At 53.9% G+C, this 16884-nt stretch overlaps 1 protein-coding gene across 9 annotated transcripts in view; it reads left to right on the top strand.

Moving 5' to 3' along the window:
• Positions 1-2075: 2075 nt before the first annotated feature.
• The window catches only part of CLEC16A (C-type lectin domain containing 16A), a 210302-nt gene continuing 195493 nt past the window's right edge, over positions 2076-16884 (top strand). For 3 of the 9 annotated variants that reach the window (XM_051847432.2, XM_070065001.1, XM_051847434.2), the window contains exons 1-2: positions 2083-2393; positions 13922-14050. In XM_051847432.2, coding sequence (XP_051703392.1) covers positions 2314-2393; positions 13922-14050 — 209 coding nt within the window. In that variant the 5' untranslated portion in view covers positions 2083-2313. Of the gene's footprint in view, positions 2394-9313; positions 9422-13921; positions 14051-16884 lie in introns of all 9 variants that reach the window. The other 6 variants (XM_051847428.2, XM_051847430.2, XM_051847427.2 and 3 more) reach the window with 5 other exon arrangements.

The following is a 16884-nucleotide window of genomic DNA, read 5'->3' as shown; positions in this document are numbered from 1 at the left end:
GGGCGCCGACCTCTCCGCAGCCCCACTGTGCGCCCGGCGCGGGCCGCTCCGGACTCCGGCTGCGGGAGGGCCCCCGCTGGGCACCTGCCCCAGAGGCTCCGGGGCGCCTGGGCGGGCAGAACCGCAGGCGGCTCGGAACTTCAGCCGGGGATAGTGTGTGTGTGTGTGTGCGAATGTATGTATGCATGCATGTGTGGGCATGTGTATTGTGTATGTCCATGTGTGTATGTGCGATTGTATGTATGCATGCATGTGTGTGCATAGTGTATGTGCATACGTGTGCGAATGTACGTATGCATGCATGTGTGTGATGTGCGTATGTATTGTGTGTGCATGCGTGTGCGCGTGTGTAAGTGCGAATGTGTGCATGTGTGTGATGTGTGTATTGTGTATGTGCATATGTGTGCGTGAGTGTACTTATGCATGTGTGTACATGTATGTATTTTGTATGCATGTGTGCATGTATTGTGTGTGTGCATATGCATGCATGTGTGTGTGCGTGCGTGTGTGTGCTCGTGGGCAGCTGTCTTGTTTGCCCTAGCAGTTAAGCTGCCCGGGGCCCACATCAAAATGCCTGGGTTGGATTCCTGGCTCCAGCTCTGCCTCCCTGCTTCAGCCAGTGCAGACCTGGAAGGCAAGAGCATGTCGGCCAGGTGACCGGGTCCCTGCCACCCGTGTGGAAGACCCGGATTGAGTTCCCAGCTTCTGGCTGCCCACATTCGGGAGTGAACCAGAGGGCATGGGAGCTCTCTGTGTCTGCCTGTGTATCATACATACATACATACATACACACTAGACTCTTACAAAGCGGCAACCATAGGCAAGTGGGTAGACATTCAAACAACCAAGAAGAACGGACAAAAGCGAGCCTGTCTTCCACCGATTCGCATGTTCGCGGGCAGCTCTTGCAGGTCCTTTGGGAGTCTGCCGCGCCGAAAGCACCCCCAAGGTGGCTGCAGAAGCCTTTCAGTCTGAGACCACACTGAGCTGGGTGCCTCACGCGCATCGCTCGCCCGGAGCAGAAAAAAGCAGTGGAGTGCGTTACAGCTGAGGGATTGAGGCCCAGGGAAGTGAAGGGACTCCAACCTACCAGGCTGGGTGTGTCTTCCGAGGCCAGCTCTGGCCTTTTTCCTTTTTCCCCCTCCTTGGCTTTCTGTCGCCTGAATTATAAGGCGAACCATTAACCCAGCACTGGTCTCCATTTCTCCAGCTGCCAAAGGCGAAATAAACCCTGGTCCATTCGCTCTGCCAGCGTTTGCCGAACACCTGCTGTGTGCCAGCCTGCGGGGAGAATGTTGGCTCCTAGCCTGACACAGGTCGTGGGACACAGGCAGCTTAACCGTGAGATGGCGAAGTGAATGAGGAAGAGGATAGTGTGTGTGTGTTGCTTCCCGGGCAGAAATGGAATACATCTTCTTGGCTCCCATAGAAAGCTGGGTGTCTCCTTTCTTGTTTGGGAAATGGCTTGGATTTTGGGTGAAGACCAGAGAGCTCTTTTGAAAGTACAGGGTGTTCAGAGTTGCCACATCATTGCTTGCAGGCCTTTCTATATATTTTTCGTTGAAGTAGAGGAAGACAAGGACAAGAGGGGCCATTTCCAGATCGGGTACAGTTTTGGTTTACTGGGGAGATGAAAATAAGGATACCTGGGTTGTACCCTGGTTCTGCCACTTACTAACTGCGTGACCTCGGGCAAGTCAGGTCATCTCTGACTCAGTTTTCTGGATGATAAAATGGGGATAATAATAATATCCATCTCATAGGGTTGTCGTGGGAATTAAACATCCTAATATATGTAAAGTGCTAAGGACAGTGGCAACGCACTATACGCCATGCATTAGCTATTCCTACTTTTGTCATAAAGCTAATAATTGTTTACACCGCGAAGATGATTGATCTTCAACAATTCCCTTGGGACTCCGCCCACAGGATTCCATTCCCGCCCACTCGGACTACTTGGCCGCCTCTCCTCCTCTCGCCCCGCCTCCTCGCCTCTCGCCCCGCCTCTTCTCGGAGGCCGCGTGGTGCACGCCGGCACTTGTAGTCCGTTCGTAGAGTCTTGTCGCCGGGGGCTTTGCGAGTGGACTGCATTTCCCAGAGTTCCTCGTACTGGCGGCCGTAAAGCGCGGCGGTCGAACGGCCGGTTCCGGCTGAATGTCAGTGCGGGGCTGCGGGCCGGGGAGGGAGGTGGTTGGCGGTCCCTTTACCACCTCCGCCGCTGTCTCCTCCGCTTGAGCTGCCGCCGCGGGCGCCAGGCCGCTCGGCTGCTGGGGCATGAGACCGTGAGGAGAGCGACGGGCCGGGGCCGCCGACATGTTTGGCCGCTCGCGGAGCTGGGTGGGCGGGGGCCATGGCAAGTCCTCCCGCAACATCCATTCCTTGGACCACCTCAAGTAAGTGTGTAGGGGGCGGAGGGGGAGGCCGCGGATGAGGCTTGGGGATAGGGGCGCAGAGCCCCGTGCGGGGGACGCAGGGCTGTGTGAGAGCCGAGGTTGGGGGCGGAGGCCGAGAGGGGCGCCCGAGGAGGCTGGGTGGTTATGAGCGAGGACTCTGGAGTCAGAGCGCTCGGGTTCGAACCCTGACCCCGTCGCTCCTGGCTGTGTGACCTTGGACGAGTCGCTTGGTTTCTTGTAGTCTCCACAGCTCGACCTGTCAAGTAAGGGAGTGAGGTTTCGGTTACGAATGCGGACTTGGTTCTTGCGCGGGGCGGACGGTGGTCACCAGGCTCTCTCCCGGAGGGGTGCTTCGTAGTCTGGACGGTTTAGGAGTCCAAGGCTTGGATTCTGGAGCCGGGCAGCTCTGGATTCGAGTCTAGGTGTGTGAATTTAGGCCTCAGTTGCCGCAGGTGTGTAATGGGTAGAGTGACAGCGCCTGCTTCCTGCGATCGTCCTGAGGGTTCGTTGGATAAGAAAATGAAGATACAGCTCACAACGTGTAAAGGGCAGAAATGAAAGGAACAGGGTATTTTTCTGGGGGAGCCTAAGCAGAGGGCAAGCAGAACTAGAGGTGTGGGGGAAGACAGGTGGCAAACAGGGCCCTGGGATTGCAGGCGTGCAGGGAGATGAACAGATTAGGAGAGTGGCTTTGCAGTCAGCCCTGCCTTCGAATCCTGACTTCACCGCTTCCCGACTGTGTGACTTTGGACAAATTACTTCACCTCATCTGCGAATGGGGGAAAGAGACCGAGCGGTAGCCCATGGTGGTGGCCGGCTTCCTTGGCCTGAGGAGCCCTCTCAGACCACTCCCCCAGCCCGTTCCCTCCCCCGCTGACCTTTCTGGTCGGTTCATCCGGAGCTCCTCCGGGATCTGCTGTTAGCCCGTTTGTGTGTACGCCTTTTCAGTTTCTTAAACCGCTGCTTCCAGGAGGCCAGGCACTCTTGATTTGTTCACAGCTGGATTCCTATCGTTTAGCACACCGCAGGAGCTCCGTGGATGCTCACTAGGCTAATCTTCCGCCTGCGGCGCCGGCACCCCGGGTTCTAGTCCCGGTTGCTCCTCTTCCAGTCCAGCTCTCTGCTGTGGCCAGGGAGTGCAGTGGAGGATGGCCCAGGTGCTTGGGTCCCTGCACCTGCATGAGAGACCAGGAGGAAGCACCTGGCTTCTGGCTTCAGATCGGTGCAGCACGCCGGCCGTAGCAGCCATTCGGAGAGTGAACCAATGGAAGGAAGACCTTTCTCTCTGTCTGCCTCTCACTGTCTAACTCTGCCTGTCCAAAAAAAAAAAAAAAAAAAAATGAGTTAGGAGCAGAGCGTGCAGGTGGACACGCAGGTGTGGGGCCGTGACAGGGAAGTGAAGACCTTTGAGGGGGAGTGACTTGAGGGAGGAAGTGGGGGGGGCACTTGACAGGGGGAGTAGGGAGGAGGGGCTGGTCCCCTAGGGATCTGAGATTCGAGAGGACCAACAGGAATTTGGGAGGTGGCGGGGAACAGGAGGAACAGGGGGCCTGTGGAGAGGATCCCATGGGGGCTTTCGTTTGGCCCCTGGGGATTCTCAGCTGTGTCTTTCTGGCAGTGAGCAGGCATTTCATGAATGTTCGTGGTCTTGAAAGGGAGGGCAGCTGGCGGGCCTGGGGAGAGGGAGTGGCTTGAGGACTTGGAAGAATTTAGTGAGTGGGTGGGTGTGTCCTAGGGGAGCCTGGGGACCCGGGGGAGGCGGGGCCTCTGTCAGCACACAGGTGCCCCTGGGCTCTCGCCTAACTGCCGACTCCCGCCCTTTTAAGTTCCTTGAATGTTTCTTGACTGCTTTACCCGAGTCAGGTACTTGTTATGGACTTCCTGTGACATTCTTTCCTTTAGCTCCCCCCCACCCCAGCCTGTGCACTGCAGGAACTGTTACTGTCGCGATTTTTTGGAAGTGGGAACTAAGGTTCCAGGAGCTCAAGTCACTTGCCCTAGGGTTGCAGTCACTATGCTTCTTTCTGAATGCAGTCTCCTGGCAGCTCAGTCTGGGGAGGCTTTAGCTTGCCTGAGACCAGTTGCTTGTGGGGTACCCTTGCCAGCCGGCCAAGGAGGGAGCCGTAAAGGTTCTCGGGTTCCTTCGCGGTGTCCTGGGATCTGCCCACGTTCGTTGTTTAGGTCATGGACCTGTCAGAAACCTGAGCTGCTGCCCTGGGTCGGGTAGATCTGCTTAATCCGTATTACAGCCTGAAGAACCTGGCGATTTGTGTGCTGCTGTGGGCCTTGAGACATCCACCGTGACATGGAAAAGAGCCACGGGCAGCCGGGCCCACCTGGGTCTGCGCTGCTCTGAGCTTGGCGCCAGCAGGAACCGTCCTGGACAGCTCCTTTCCTGAGGGGGCTTGCAGGCTGCCGTGGGGGATGGGGGTGGGGACAGCCAGAGTCCATGACTGTCCAGTGTGTCGGGTGCTGGCTTCGCAGCTGGCGCAGGGCTCTGTGGGAACCCTTCTTAGGCACTTTTTGGTGGAGGCCCTACCAGAGTGAGTCTCCAGGGATGGGCATGAGTCGCCACGGAGGGGTCACCATTGCTGGGACCCTGAGTTCTGTGGCATGTGGAGAGGGAGCTGTTCGCTGTGGGAACAGGGCTGGGGGTGGGAATGGACTTGGGTGTGATGTGACACGCGGGGTGACCGGGGGCGCTGAGAGGTCTTCCAGGACGTGGCCTTTCAGCACTAGCAGTGGCTTAGTCCTGGGCGCCCCAGAACAAATGGTTCACTCTTCCACTGACGGGTGACAGTTCCTAAAACACTCGCCCTGGCCTAGGGCACTGTGTGGAGAGAAGTTTAGAAACTTAAGAGAGTTTAGAATTGATATTTTGCTGTTACTGTTTGGCACACAATGCATCTGGATGCTTTCTTCTCTTTTCTTAAGACTTATTTTTTAGAACAATTTGAGATTTACAGAAGGATTTAGAAGATAGTTACAGAGAGCTAGAGACCCCTTTAAAACCAAGTTATTGTCTATGAGATTCCCAGCTTGTAAACCCGGAGGGCCTGGGAGACAGGGTTTTGCTGTGGCGAACTCATGGGAAACTACCTGTGGCTTTGTCTGCTGAGCCGGGTTTGTGATTTCAATCGAGGCGATTGAAATAGTCAGGAAGCTGTTTGCTCCACATCACGAGTGGTGCTTTGCCCAGACTGGTGGTGGCAAGGCTGTGCCACTGGTACACGCCCACTGCCAGCAGGGCCCCTACTGATGGCGTCACTTGACAGCTACTGAAACGGCATCTCTACCAGGGATTGCCAGTCCGTGGCGGGTGGAACTGGTTATGTTGTATTTGGCCTTAGTTTTGGTCACCTTTGTGAGTGGCTCAAGACTCTAGGCTGCAGGTGACAGCAACCCACTGGAATTGCCTTACCCCCAAGTGGGCTCGGTTGAATGGCCTGTCCAGACACAGCCATGGTGAACTGCAGTGGTTAGACGAAGCTGTATGGAATCTGTCTCCTTCCCCTTCTCAGCTCTGCTTCCTTCCACGTTGGTATCCTTGTCAGGCTCCAGTTCACAGCACATCAGTTGGGCAATCCCTGGGAAACAGGCAGTCGCTTTTCTTCGTGTTGTGACCACCCTAGGTTATGTGCCATCCCCAGGGGTGTGAGGTGTGCTAAGTGGCCAAGCCTTCCTCACATGCCCTACCTGGAGCTGCACCCAAGCTGGTGGACAGTGAGGGGGAGGGGTGCTTCCTGTTGGAGGGAGCAGGGTTGTTACCCACAGAAGGGGAGGAATGTCTGCCTAGCAGGCAGGTGCTCGCCTATGCTTGGCATATTCAACTTTTGGCTAAGATAGCACCCAGAGTTTCAGAGTCTGGGGTGAGGGTTGCCGGACTGATTTTCTTATGGTACGTTTATTTCTCATAGTAGGGCAGACTGTGTCAAGTCTAAGTTCTCCTGGCCCATCAGAGCACCCCGGCTCTGTTCCCGCCTATGCTGTTTGGGAGCGCAGGGGCTCAGCAACATCCTTGGTGGGCACATACTGCAGACCTGGGTGCTGAGCGGTTGTCAGCAGGCAGGAGGTGGGAGCGTGTTTCAGAGGGGTTTGAGAAGGCCCCGCGTGGGGAACTGTGCACATCGGCAGAGCTGGGTCTTTCCGTCAGGGAGAGCTGGTGAGGCCCAGGGCTGGGGCAAGGGGATGTTTAGGACCCAAGGGCAGAGGAGTGAGGGGCACAGGAGGTCCCTAGAGGCCAGATCCCCTGGGCTTTGTAGACATGGTAAGGAATCTGGAAGTTAGGCTGTGGGCAGTGGGGAGCCATGGAAGGCTTTGTGTTTTTTGAGCAGAGGAGTGCTGTGGTCTGGCTGAAGTTGGGACAGTGGCCTGGAGGGGGCCAGACTGGAGGCCAGTGTCCACGCTTGAGTCACCTCGGCAGCCTGCGGTGGCCACGCTTCTCTGTCGCTCACGGACACACACCTTGCCTGCTCACGTGTCTGCCCCTTTGCTCTGTCTGCTTGAGCTCCCTTTCTCTCTCCTTTCCGCCCATCCACGTGCGTAGCCCTTTCTTACATAAAAGTTCCTCACGAGAGCTTTGCTGTCAGCTCACTTCCTTGGGCTTGTTCTCCCTGGCCCGCTCTGTCAACCCTTCACTTACTGTCTGCATCCGCCAGGACTGGGTCCCTGTTGGGTCCCGCTGCTTGGACCTTCATCCTGGCCTTGACTTGGCCGCCTGGAAAGGGCCCAGGCTTCCTCAGGCACGTCTCCTTGCCAGCTCCGGTGGTCTCACCGTGTTAGAATCTCTCTGTCTCTCCAAATGTGCACATAAACTTCAGGGAGGTAGGGACCTGTGTGGCTTGTTCTGCTGGGTACTGTTGGCTGCCAGCACGGGACAGGAACGTAGTAAGCGGCAACAAAGAGTTGACAGAGGCCGAGTGGAAGAGGCCCGTTCTGGCCAGCTTTTTAGCAACCACCTGCAGTGCCTGTGGCGGTGCAGTGACTTCTCTAGGGAGGTAAGTCCTGCCCCCACCCTCACCAAGTATCCCAGGCCCAGCCTCACCCGCCAGCCGGGTTTGACATCTCTGCTGAGTGATTCACCGAGAGGAGCCTGTGAACACCTTCCCCTGGTTCCCAAGGCTGACTCCGCCCGCGTGGCTGCTCCGGGGCCTGCTGGATGGTGGTTTTCAAGGCACAGAGTGGGCTGTGCTAGGGAGTGTGTGGAGGGTCTCTGTGCTGGTGCCGAGCAGGCCAAGCAGACATAGGCTCCATGTCCCCCATCTCTCCGACACCTGGGCTGCTGTTACTGTGTGTGCACTGAGGGTGGGTTTGTAGGCCCGTAGACTTAGCATTTCCACTGCTCCCATTTGAGCATAAGAGGCATAATATGGTACAGGTCACAGAACTTGCCGCTGTCCTCAGAAAGTGCAGTCACTGAGGACAGACTGGGACCTGGCGCTTCTGTTTCTGAGATGGACAAAGTGACTGATTTCTGTGAGGCGTGGGACTTCTTTAATGCAGCGGTTTCACCTGTCAAGGCAGTGGGTCTCTGGAGAAAGCAGGGTTTGTCCGTAGTCCTTGGCGATGAACCTGTAGAGTGTGGGTTGCATGTTGGCAGGAGGTTGCAACTCTTCGGTCTCCAGGCATTTCAACCTCTCCAGCTTCTCTGTTGGTGTAGAGCTTATTCCTGTGCGAGGGCCTGCGAGTGGACCCCACATCGGCAGAGCTGCTGTTGTGGACATGAGGATACTGGCTCTTTTCCGAGGAAATGGAGTATGAGTCGGCTGGAAGGACTTTCCGTAAGGCCCGCTGTGGCCTTTTCAGACTGCTGTTTATCTCTTGGTTTTCTTGTATGCCAGACACGCACACGTACATGCTTAGCTAGCGCAGTGCTGTTTGTTATTTGCATTGTCTCTATGGGACGATTCTAAGCATGGCGTCTGGAGCCCGACTGCCAGGTCCCCCTCCTGGCTTTGTCCGGGCTGTGTTGGCTCCCAGAGCCTCAGCTCCCCCGTGCACCGGGCATCAGCACCACAGGGTTCTTGCAGGGGTAGCTGAGTGAATGGAACTGCAGCTCAGAACAGAGCCTGGCACTAGTAAGCTTCAGCTGTTCCTACCACGATGCAGATTAAACCCACACAGAGACTGAGGGAGGAAATGTCATTGTGACAGTCCTTAGCATTGTAGGAGGATGATCCTGACTTGCTGTGGACGTCCAAGGTAATCATACTGTCTCGGAAACTGATCTGAGATAGGGCCGCCCCTTTGCTGGCAATGATGGTCACTGCGGCATTGTTGGTTCCTCCACCAGTTAGGACTCCTAAGCCCTCAGGAATGTGACGTATGTGCCCCTCCTTCCAGTGCAGTACTTGGTAGCCACTACAGATACTTGCACACAGTGGTCAGTAACAAAAGTGGTTTTATTTTAGCTGAGGTAGGAAGAAAGATGGGTCATGCCAATGGGTATGCAACGTGAGCCCAACTAGGTAAATACCCACCTCGGAGAAAAAGACCCAGAGACCTAGACGGCAGCTGCACTGCTGCCGGCTGCCGGCTGCTCCAGGCAGTGGCACGATCCACCGTTTCTTCTCTTCTGCTGTGGTTGAAGCTTTCAGCCTTTCTAAGTGTAGTGCTGCATTTGTAGTCAGAAAGTCTTAAAATTATGTATCTCTAGGACAATTGAATTGTTTGATCCTACAGAACTCTGGAATTAGATGCAGCATTACCACTGCCCCTCACTGCCCCCAGCTGCTCCAGACATACGGAAGACTTTTCCCTAAGGCATTCCCTGGACCAGGACTAGGGCAGTTTGGGGACAGAGAGGTGAGCAGTGCAGGCGAAGCATCATGGAGCTCAGAGCGGGAGCCCCGTGGGCGTTTCTCTGTTCCAGCAGCAGGCAGGAGACAATGGGTGTTCAAACAAAACAACGGCTTTCACAGGTGCATCAGGAAACAGTGACCTAGGAGTAGATCTCAACAAAAGATGTGCAGGACCTTGCCCAGCAAACGGTGGAGGAAATGCTGTAAATATCATATTACTACACTGTTGTAAGTATTCAGTTCTCTCCAAATTTAGCTATAACTTTAGGGCAATCTCAGAAATCTTAGTAGTGTGTTTGTGGAAATTGAGAATGTGATTTTTAAATGTGTATGGAAATGTAGAAGAACAAGAATAGCTAATACAATGTTGCAAAGATAGAGAAGGTAGAGGGCTTCTAGTACCCCACAGCCAGAGTTATGATACAGCTGCTCTAATCAGCCAGCCTGGTGTTGGCACAAGGATAGAAAAATAAACCAATGAAACTGGAGCATCCAGAAAGAAGCTCACTCGTGGAGTCCCCTGATGAGTGGCGCAGGTGACACGGAAATGAGGGCCTTTTCTGTAAATGGTGCTGGGTCAACCAGATCTCCACAGAGAAAATGTTAATTTGGCCCATACCTCATACTATACACAAAAGTCAGTTCCAGATGTAGTCTGGGTCGAAACATGAAGGCTAAAACCAGAACTTCGCTGGAAGAAAATGACATTCCTTCATGGCCTTGCGTAGGAAAGGATTTCTTAAGCTTCCTACAAAAAACACTATCCGTGGGAAATATTGATAAACTGGTTTTCATTAAAATTAACCTATGTTCATCAAATGACCACTATAATTAGAGCAAAATGGCAAGCTGCAGTCAGAGAAGAGGTTCGTAGTATGTATAAGCAGTGAAGAACTTTTGTTCAGAGTGTATAAGAACATGACCAGGGCTGGTGTTGGGGTATAGAGGGTACAGCCACCGCCTGCAGTGCTAGCATCCGATACGGTTCCGGTTTGTGTCTCAGATGCTCCACTTCCAATCCAGTTCCTGGGTAATGGCCTGAGAAGCAGCAGAAGATGGCCCAAGTGCTTGGGCCCCTGCAACCCCTGTGGGAGAACCATAGCAAGCTCCTGACTCCTGGCTTCAGCCTGGCCCAACCCTGGCTATTGTGACAATCTGGGGAGCCAATCAGTGGATGGAAGATCTCTGTCTCTATCTCTGTAGCTCTTACTTTCAAATAAATAAATGAATCTTTTTTTAAAAAAAGGACCAAATAACTAAGAAAAAGACACCTGGGCTAATAAATATGGGCAAAGGACTTCTACAGGCAGCTCAGGAAAGATGATTTTTTAAACAAGATTTATTTATTTGAAAGAGTTAGGAAGAGACAGAGAGAGCGCGCACAAGTGAGCAATCGATCTTCTACCTGCTGGTTCCCTCCCCAGATGGCTGCAACAGCCAGGGCTGGGCCAGGCTGAAGCCAGGAGCCTGAAGCTTCATCCGGTTCTCCCACAAGGGTACCAGGGGCCCAAGCATTTGGGTCATCTTCAGCTGCTTTTCCAAGGTCGTTAGCAGGGAGCTGGATCTGAAATGGAGCAGCTGGACCTCGAACTAGCACCCATATGGGATTCTGGTGTTGCAGATAGTGGCTTTACCTGCTACACCAATACCAGCTCCACAAAAGAAGGTACTCAAGTGGCCCATAAATGCATATGAAAAGGCACTCACTTCATGAAACCCAGATGCCATGTCACTCTCCACCCAGCAGAATGGTTCCCGAGAGAGCCAGGGCGCACGAAGTATTGGGGAGGCATGGAACCAGTGGAACCGGCAGACCATGCCCATGGCCCTGGGCTGCTGCTGAACATCCCCAGGCCTCAGGGCTGTCTTGGTCTGTGCAGTGGCAGTAGTGGGCACGTCCCCACGGTGCCATGAGTCTGACTGTCATGGGCAGTCTTCCCACAGAGCCAGGCCCATGAGAGCTCCTGGACTCTTGAGGATTTACCATCCTGCCTTTTCCCTGTCGGTCAGGGCCCCCCTACCTCCCCTGCTGCCCCAGCTATGTAATGGAAGCAATGATATTAATACTTGGTTTGGTTAGCTGTCTCTTACTTATTCCTCCCGACACCCTAATAGATAGATACTAAAGTATTTAGGTACTGTTGCTGCTCCCATTTTATAGGTGAGATAATTGAGGTGCACAGAGATGGAGTAACTTGCTCAAGAGCCACCAGTAGTAAGTGCTTAGGCCCAGGCATGATGGCCCCAGCGTGCTCTGCCGCCTCTCAGGAAATGACGCAGACTGTCCACTTCCTGCTCTGGTTTGTCTGGACCTTCCTATCACCACTTCTCTCTGAGGTCCTCTTTCCTTGACCAGATCCAGTTCCTAGAATATTCATAACTCACCATGCCCACTCACTGGCCCCAGTTCCTAGAATGTTCTTTGCATGATTTGGCAAGGATGTTAATGTGGCCCCTGTCAGAGTGATCACAGTGTAACCATGCTCTGTGGAGTGCTCGCTGCGTGCCAGGCGCGGTGTCTGGCTCTTCCTAGGCATTCCCACTGAGTCTGCAGAATGGCACAGTTAGCGCCATTTTGAGGACTCTGAGCAGTGGCGTGCCTTGTCCAAGAACACAGTCTGCAGGAGCAGATGTGTGTGTACAAAGGTGCCCGTGATCCGGGACCTGTCCAGGGCCTGGAGGCAGAAGGCCCAGTCAGCTGGATTCCACCCTGGTCCTGAGGAGTTTAAACTATCCCATCCTTGTCTATCTAGGGTCTTCAGAGCAGGCCTGCTCACCCCGGCTGCTGCCTCCCAGTGGCCAGCAGTGTCGTGTGTGATGCTGATGAAAAGAGAAGAGAACTCCAGAGTCAGGGAGAACCTTTCCCTTCCCCACACTGCTGGCAGTGCCTTGTCCCTGGCAGAGCACCTGCGGACGGCACAGGGAGCGTGGAGTCCGTGGCGCTGGGATAGGCGGTGACAGAGACAGGTGCAGTGGCGCTGGGATAGGCGGTGACAGAGACAGGTGATTCTGATGCAGGAGGCCTGCGGATTGCTGCTTGGAAAACTGCTCTTGGAGCCTCTCGGGGAAGATGTAGTTGAGAAACAATGGGAACAGCTGTGAGGGGTCCCCTGTGACCCACCCCAGGGTAGTTCATGTTCTGTGTGAACCTTACCACAGAGGGTACCTGACCTGGTCCCCCACATGCCACTCTGGCAGTAGATTGGCGCACTGAGCAATTTGTTATTTGGGAGGGCTATACTAGTTGGTGCAAGTTAAAAATTTCTTACAACTTCTAATTAATTAAACTCATTAAATGCTTGATTATGCAAGTACTGTGTCTTTAAAACATGGCCATCAGCAGGGCCAGCTCCGGCTATTGCAGCCATTTGGGGAGTGAACCAGTGGATGGAAGACCTCTCTCTCTCTCTCTCTCTCTCTGTAACTCTGTCTTTCAAATAAATAAAATAAATATTTTTAAAAAAACCATCACAGAAAACTACTAAATAATCCCCAGACCTTAAAGACCTTAAAAATCTACTACCTTAAAGTCGCAGATTATTTGTAGTGTTCCGTCTGCGAGGTTCTGCCTCTTTCTGTCTTCCCCCGGTTCAGAGACTTTAGGTCTAATCTCCCTGTCCAGCTCTTACCACCCCCTCGCTCCCCACCCCCAAACTGAGCATTCCTGTAAAAGAAAGCAGGAGGCCGCTTTTCCGGAGTCTCTCCCCTTGGTGTCTGTTCCTGATTCGCAACCCTGAGGCTTCTTCGTCAGATGCAGGCCCTCAGAGGAGTCATAAAGCAGTGCCAGGAGGCTGATGTGGTGCGGCAGGTAAAGCCACACTTGCAGGCTGGCATCCTGGATGGGAACACTGGTTTCAGTCTCAGCTGCTCCACTTCCAGTCCTCAGCCATTGCAGCCATTTGAGAGTGAACCAATAGATGAAAGATCTCTTTCTCTCTGACTCTCTCTCTCTCTGCCACCCTGCTTTTCAAATAAATAAAATGAACCTTTGAAAAGGGAGGACAAGTGGCTGGATTGCTGGTCCCTGCATGGCTTAGCTCTGACCTCTGTGGATTTTTGGTTTTCTGCACTACCAGCAGAGGGACCCCGAGGACTGGGCTGTGTCTGTCTGCCCCAGTGGCTGGCTTCCTGGCCTGTCAGGATGGATGAACTCCAGTGCTGTAGGCTCTCCAGCCATTTCATCCTGAATTTCACAGTCTGTGCTCAGTAAATGAACTTGCTGTCTCTGGACTGCAAAGTGCTTAGCTTGGGCCCTAAATTCTGATGGTGTGCTGCACTTGGCTGGGATCACAGCACCCCGGTGTAATCTTTTTGGCGCAGGATTTTTGTCCCAGCCGTTGGCTGTGGAACCCACCTTCTCTAAGCCATGGCCACTTTGTCAATCCCAGCATCAACCTGGCAGTGGGCCTGGGTTAGGCATTTGGCCCTGAGCACCGGAATCGCCGGGAATGTGTGAACCAGGCCAGTGCCTGCTCTTCGCTCCGTTCTGCTGAGCCCTTAGCAGTCTTCTGGCGGGCTGCAGCAGCCCCCGCGTTATCCAGGCCTCCAGGTGAGCCTGGGCACGTCGAGGTCTGAGGCTGGCTGGCTGGAGGGCTTGACAGTCCCCCTGCTTGTTTGGGTTGGTGTGTCCCTGGTGTGTGTGGCTTCAAAGCTTCACCTGCCGTTTTTCTTGGTGGCGAGTTATGTCTCATCAGTTTCTTCTGTTTTCTCTCCTGGCCTTTCTCTCAGGTATCTGTACCACGTTTTGACCAAAAACACCACAGTCACAGAACAGAACCGGAACCTGCTGGTGGAGACCATCCGTTCGATCACCGAGATCCTGATCTGGGGAGACCAGAATGACAGCTCTGTATTTGAGTAAGTTTCTCGTGCGTTTTGTTTTTGGTTCCTTGTCTTCTTTTGAATGTTTTCCCGAGTGTGTACTGTGAGTCATTGCTGATGACGTCAGAGCTTGACGCTAATTTGGTCTTGCCCAAACGATCTGTCTGTATGAAATGTCCTTGAATTGGAGGAGTTATGGAAATGAGTGTCTCTAGAAAGCCTGGACATGTCAGGGGTAATTTTCCAAGTAGTGTCTGACCATCTCCCCCTTTGAAGGGGAAAATATCCCGAGTGGTTGGAGTCTGGGTGAACAGAGGGACTCGCCCTGGGGGACTCCCCGGCCCACAGTCACTGGGCTTCCTGGGGGCCGGGCACAGTGCTGAGCTGACCCAGCTGGGCCTCCCATCTGCCCCAGTGGGGGCCCCATTGATGTCCCTGGTTCTGCTCAAGGTCACACAGCTGGTAGTGATGCAGCAGTGTCTCCACCCGGAGCCCGTGAGCCAGTTTATCCTTGTCCTTACACTTGCAGGCTTGGGCCGGGCTCTTTATCTTCCCGAGCCTGTTTCCTCACCTTCCCAGGAGAGTCTCCCAGCTAGCGCCTGGCACCGAGTGGGTGCCAAATATCTCACAGCACCTGGCAAAAGCAGGCATGCCTCCCAGGAGGCTCGGAGGCAAAGGTGGGGTAAGTGTTTGGCCTAGCAGTGGAAACATCAGTTCAGATGCCCGTGCCCCGGGTTGGAGTACCCAGTTTCAGTCCCTGGCTCCAGCTCTTGATTCTCACTTCCCAGTCGTGTGCACCCTGCGAAACAGCATGTGATAGCGCCGGCGTGTGACTTCCCACCAGCCACAGGGGAGACCTGGGTTGAATTCCTGGCTCCCAGTTTTGGCCTAGCCCAACTCTGGCCACTGCAGGCATTTGGGAAATGAACCAGCGGATGGGACCTCTGTCTCTGTTTATTTTTCTCTCTCTGTTTCCCAAATAATAAAAACAAACAAAAAGTTGTGTCCCTTTTATGGAAATAGACTTTTATAGGTCATATGTCTTTGTAGAAAAACAGCAGTTAGAATCCCAGTGAGCCTTAAATGACTGTCCAACAGAATCCCCCCCGAAAGTTTTATTTTAAATAAATTTTGCAATTTTGGAATAATTTTAGATTCACAGAAAAGTTACAGAGGTAGTTCAGGAGGTTCCCATGTACCCAGTTTTCCTCATCATCAATATCAGTGTTTTGGAGAAAGGGAGAGACAGAGACAGCATCTGACAGGTGAGCTCCCACCTGCTGGTTCAGTCCCTCAGATGCCCAGTACAGTTAGGGCTGAGCTGACACCGGGAGCCAGGAACTCAGTTCAGGTCTCCCAAGTGAGTGGCAGGAACCCAGTCCCTTGAGCCGTCATGCTGACTCCCAGGGTGTGCATTAGCAGGAAGCTAGAGTCTGGAGATGTAGGTGGGTGGGGTCTGAACCCAGGTCCTCTGCATTGTCACTGCCAGGCCTCATGCCTGAGCCCACTTTTAACACACCACCACGATGCATTTGTCAAAACTCAGAAACGGACCTTGGCACGGCACTTTGAAGTAAACTCTGGACTCGATTTGGATCTGGCCAGTTTCTCATTAATACCCTCTTTCCGCTCCGGGACCCCATCCAGACTCCCGCAGTGTAGTTAGTGACCACACTTCCCCTGTCTCTTGCTGTCTGTGGTGGTTTCTTAGTCTTCCCCTAAAAATGCTATCCAGGCATCCTGTGGCTTGTCCCCCAGTTTGGGTTTGTGTCTGTCGGGTCATTTTCTTATGATGGGGTTGGAGACAGGAAGTGCCCTTCTCATCCCATTGTCACAGGGCGTGCATGATGTCCACACTGCCTCTCCGGGGATGGTAACCTTCATCACCTTGTAAAGCTGGCATCTGCCACATTTTTCTACTATAAAGTGACTCTTTTCTCCATTTTGCCTATACATTTTAAGTATTGTTTATTTTTTTATTTATATATATATATTTTTTTTTTTTTTGACAGGCAGAGTGGACAGTGAGAGAGAGAGACAGAGAGAGAAAGGTCTTCCTTTGCCGTTGGTTCACCCTCTAATGGCCGCCGCTGCAGCCGGCGCACCGCGCTGATCCGATGGCAGGAGCCAGGAGCCAGGTGCTTTTCCTGGTCTCCCATGGGGTGCAGGGCCCAAGCACCTGGGCCATCCTCCACTGCACTCCCGGGCCACAGCAGAGAGCTGGCCTGGAAGAGGGGCAACCGGGACAGAATCCGGCGCCCCGACCGGGACTAGAACCCGGTGTGCCGGCGCCGCAAGGTGGAGGATTAGCCTATTGAGCCACGGCGCCGGCTCTATTTATATATATTTTTAAAGCAGAGTGACAGAGAGCCAAAGAGTTAGAGAGCCAGAGCCAGAGCCAGAGCGAGCTATCTCCCACCCTCTGGTTCACTCCTCAAATGGCCGCAGTGGCCAGGCCTGGGCGAGCCTGAAGCCGGGCACAGGAACTCCATCCAGACCTCCCGCTCCTTATTTCCTGGTGCTGTGAGCTGCGTTGGCTCGTCTTGGGTTTTTCCCTGCCCTCCCCTGGAATCAGCCGCTTTGCTCAGGAGCTGCCTCCTCCCCTAAGGGGTTTCAGAGCGCAGGCTTCACATTGCGCAGCAGCTCGGGCGCCGTCCCGCAGTTGGCTGCTGCGCGGTAGCGAGCCGGACGGCGATTCTCGGAGTCCCTCTGCGTGCACCCTGCGGCGAAGGCAGACAGAAAGGGTCAGAGGCAGCCAGGCTGCCGGGGCCACAGTTGGAAGAGATTTTGGGGGTAGTTGGGGATGATATTTGCTCATTAAACACCCCTTTCCTGGATTCAAGGCAGTTATAGGGCACGGAGCACGGGCC

The sequence above is a fragment of the Oryctolagus cuniculus genome, chromosome 19 (assembly GCF_964237555.1).
Source record: "Oryctolagus cuniculus chromosome 19, mOryCun1.1, whole genome shotgun sequence".
Classification (NCBI taxonomy): Eukaryota; Metazoa; Chordata; class Mammalia; order Lagomorpha; family Leporidae; genus Oryctolagus; species Oryctolagus cuniculus.
The sequence above is the reverse complement of the archived record's forward strand: the minus strand, read 5'-3'. Positions and strand labels throughout refer to the sequence as shown.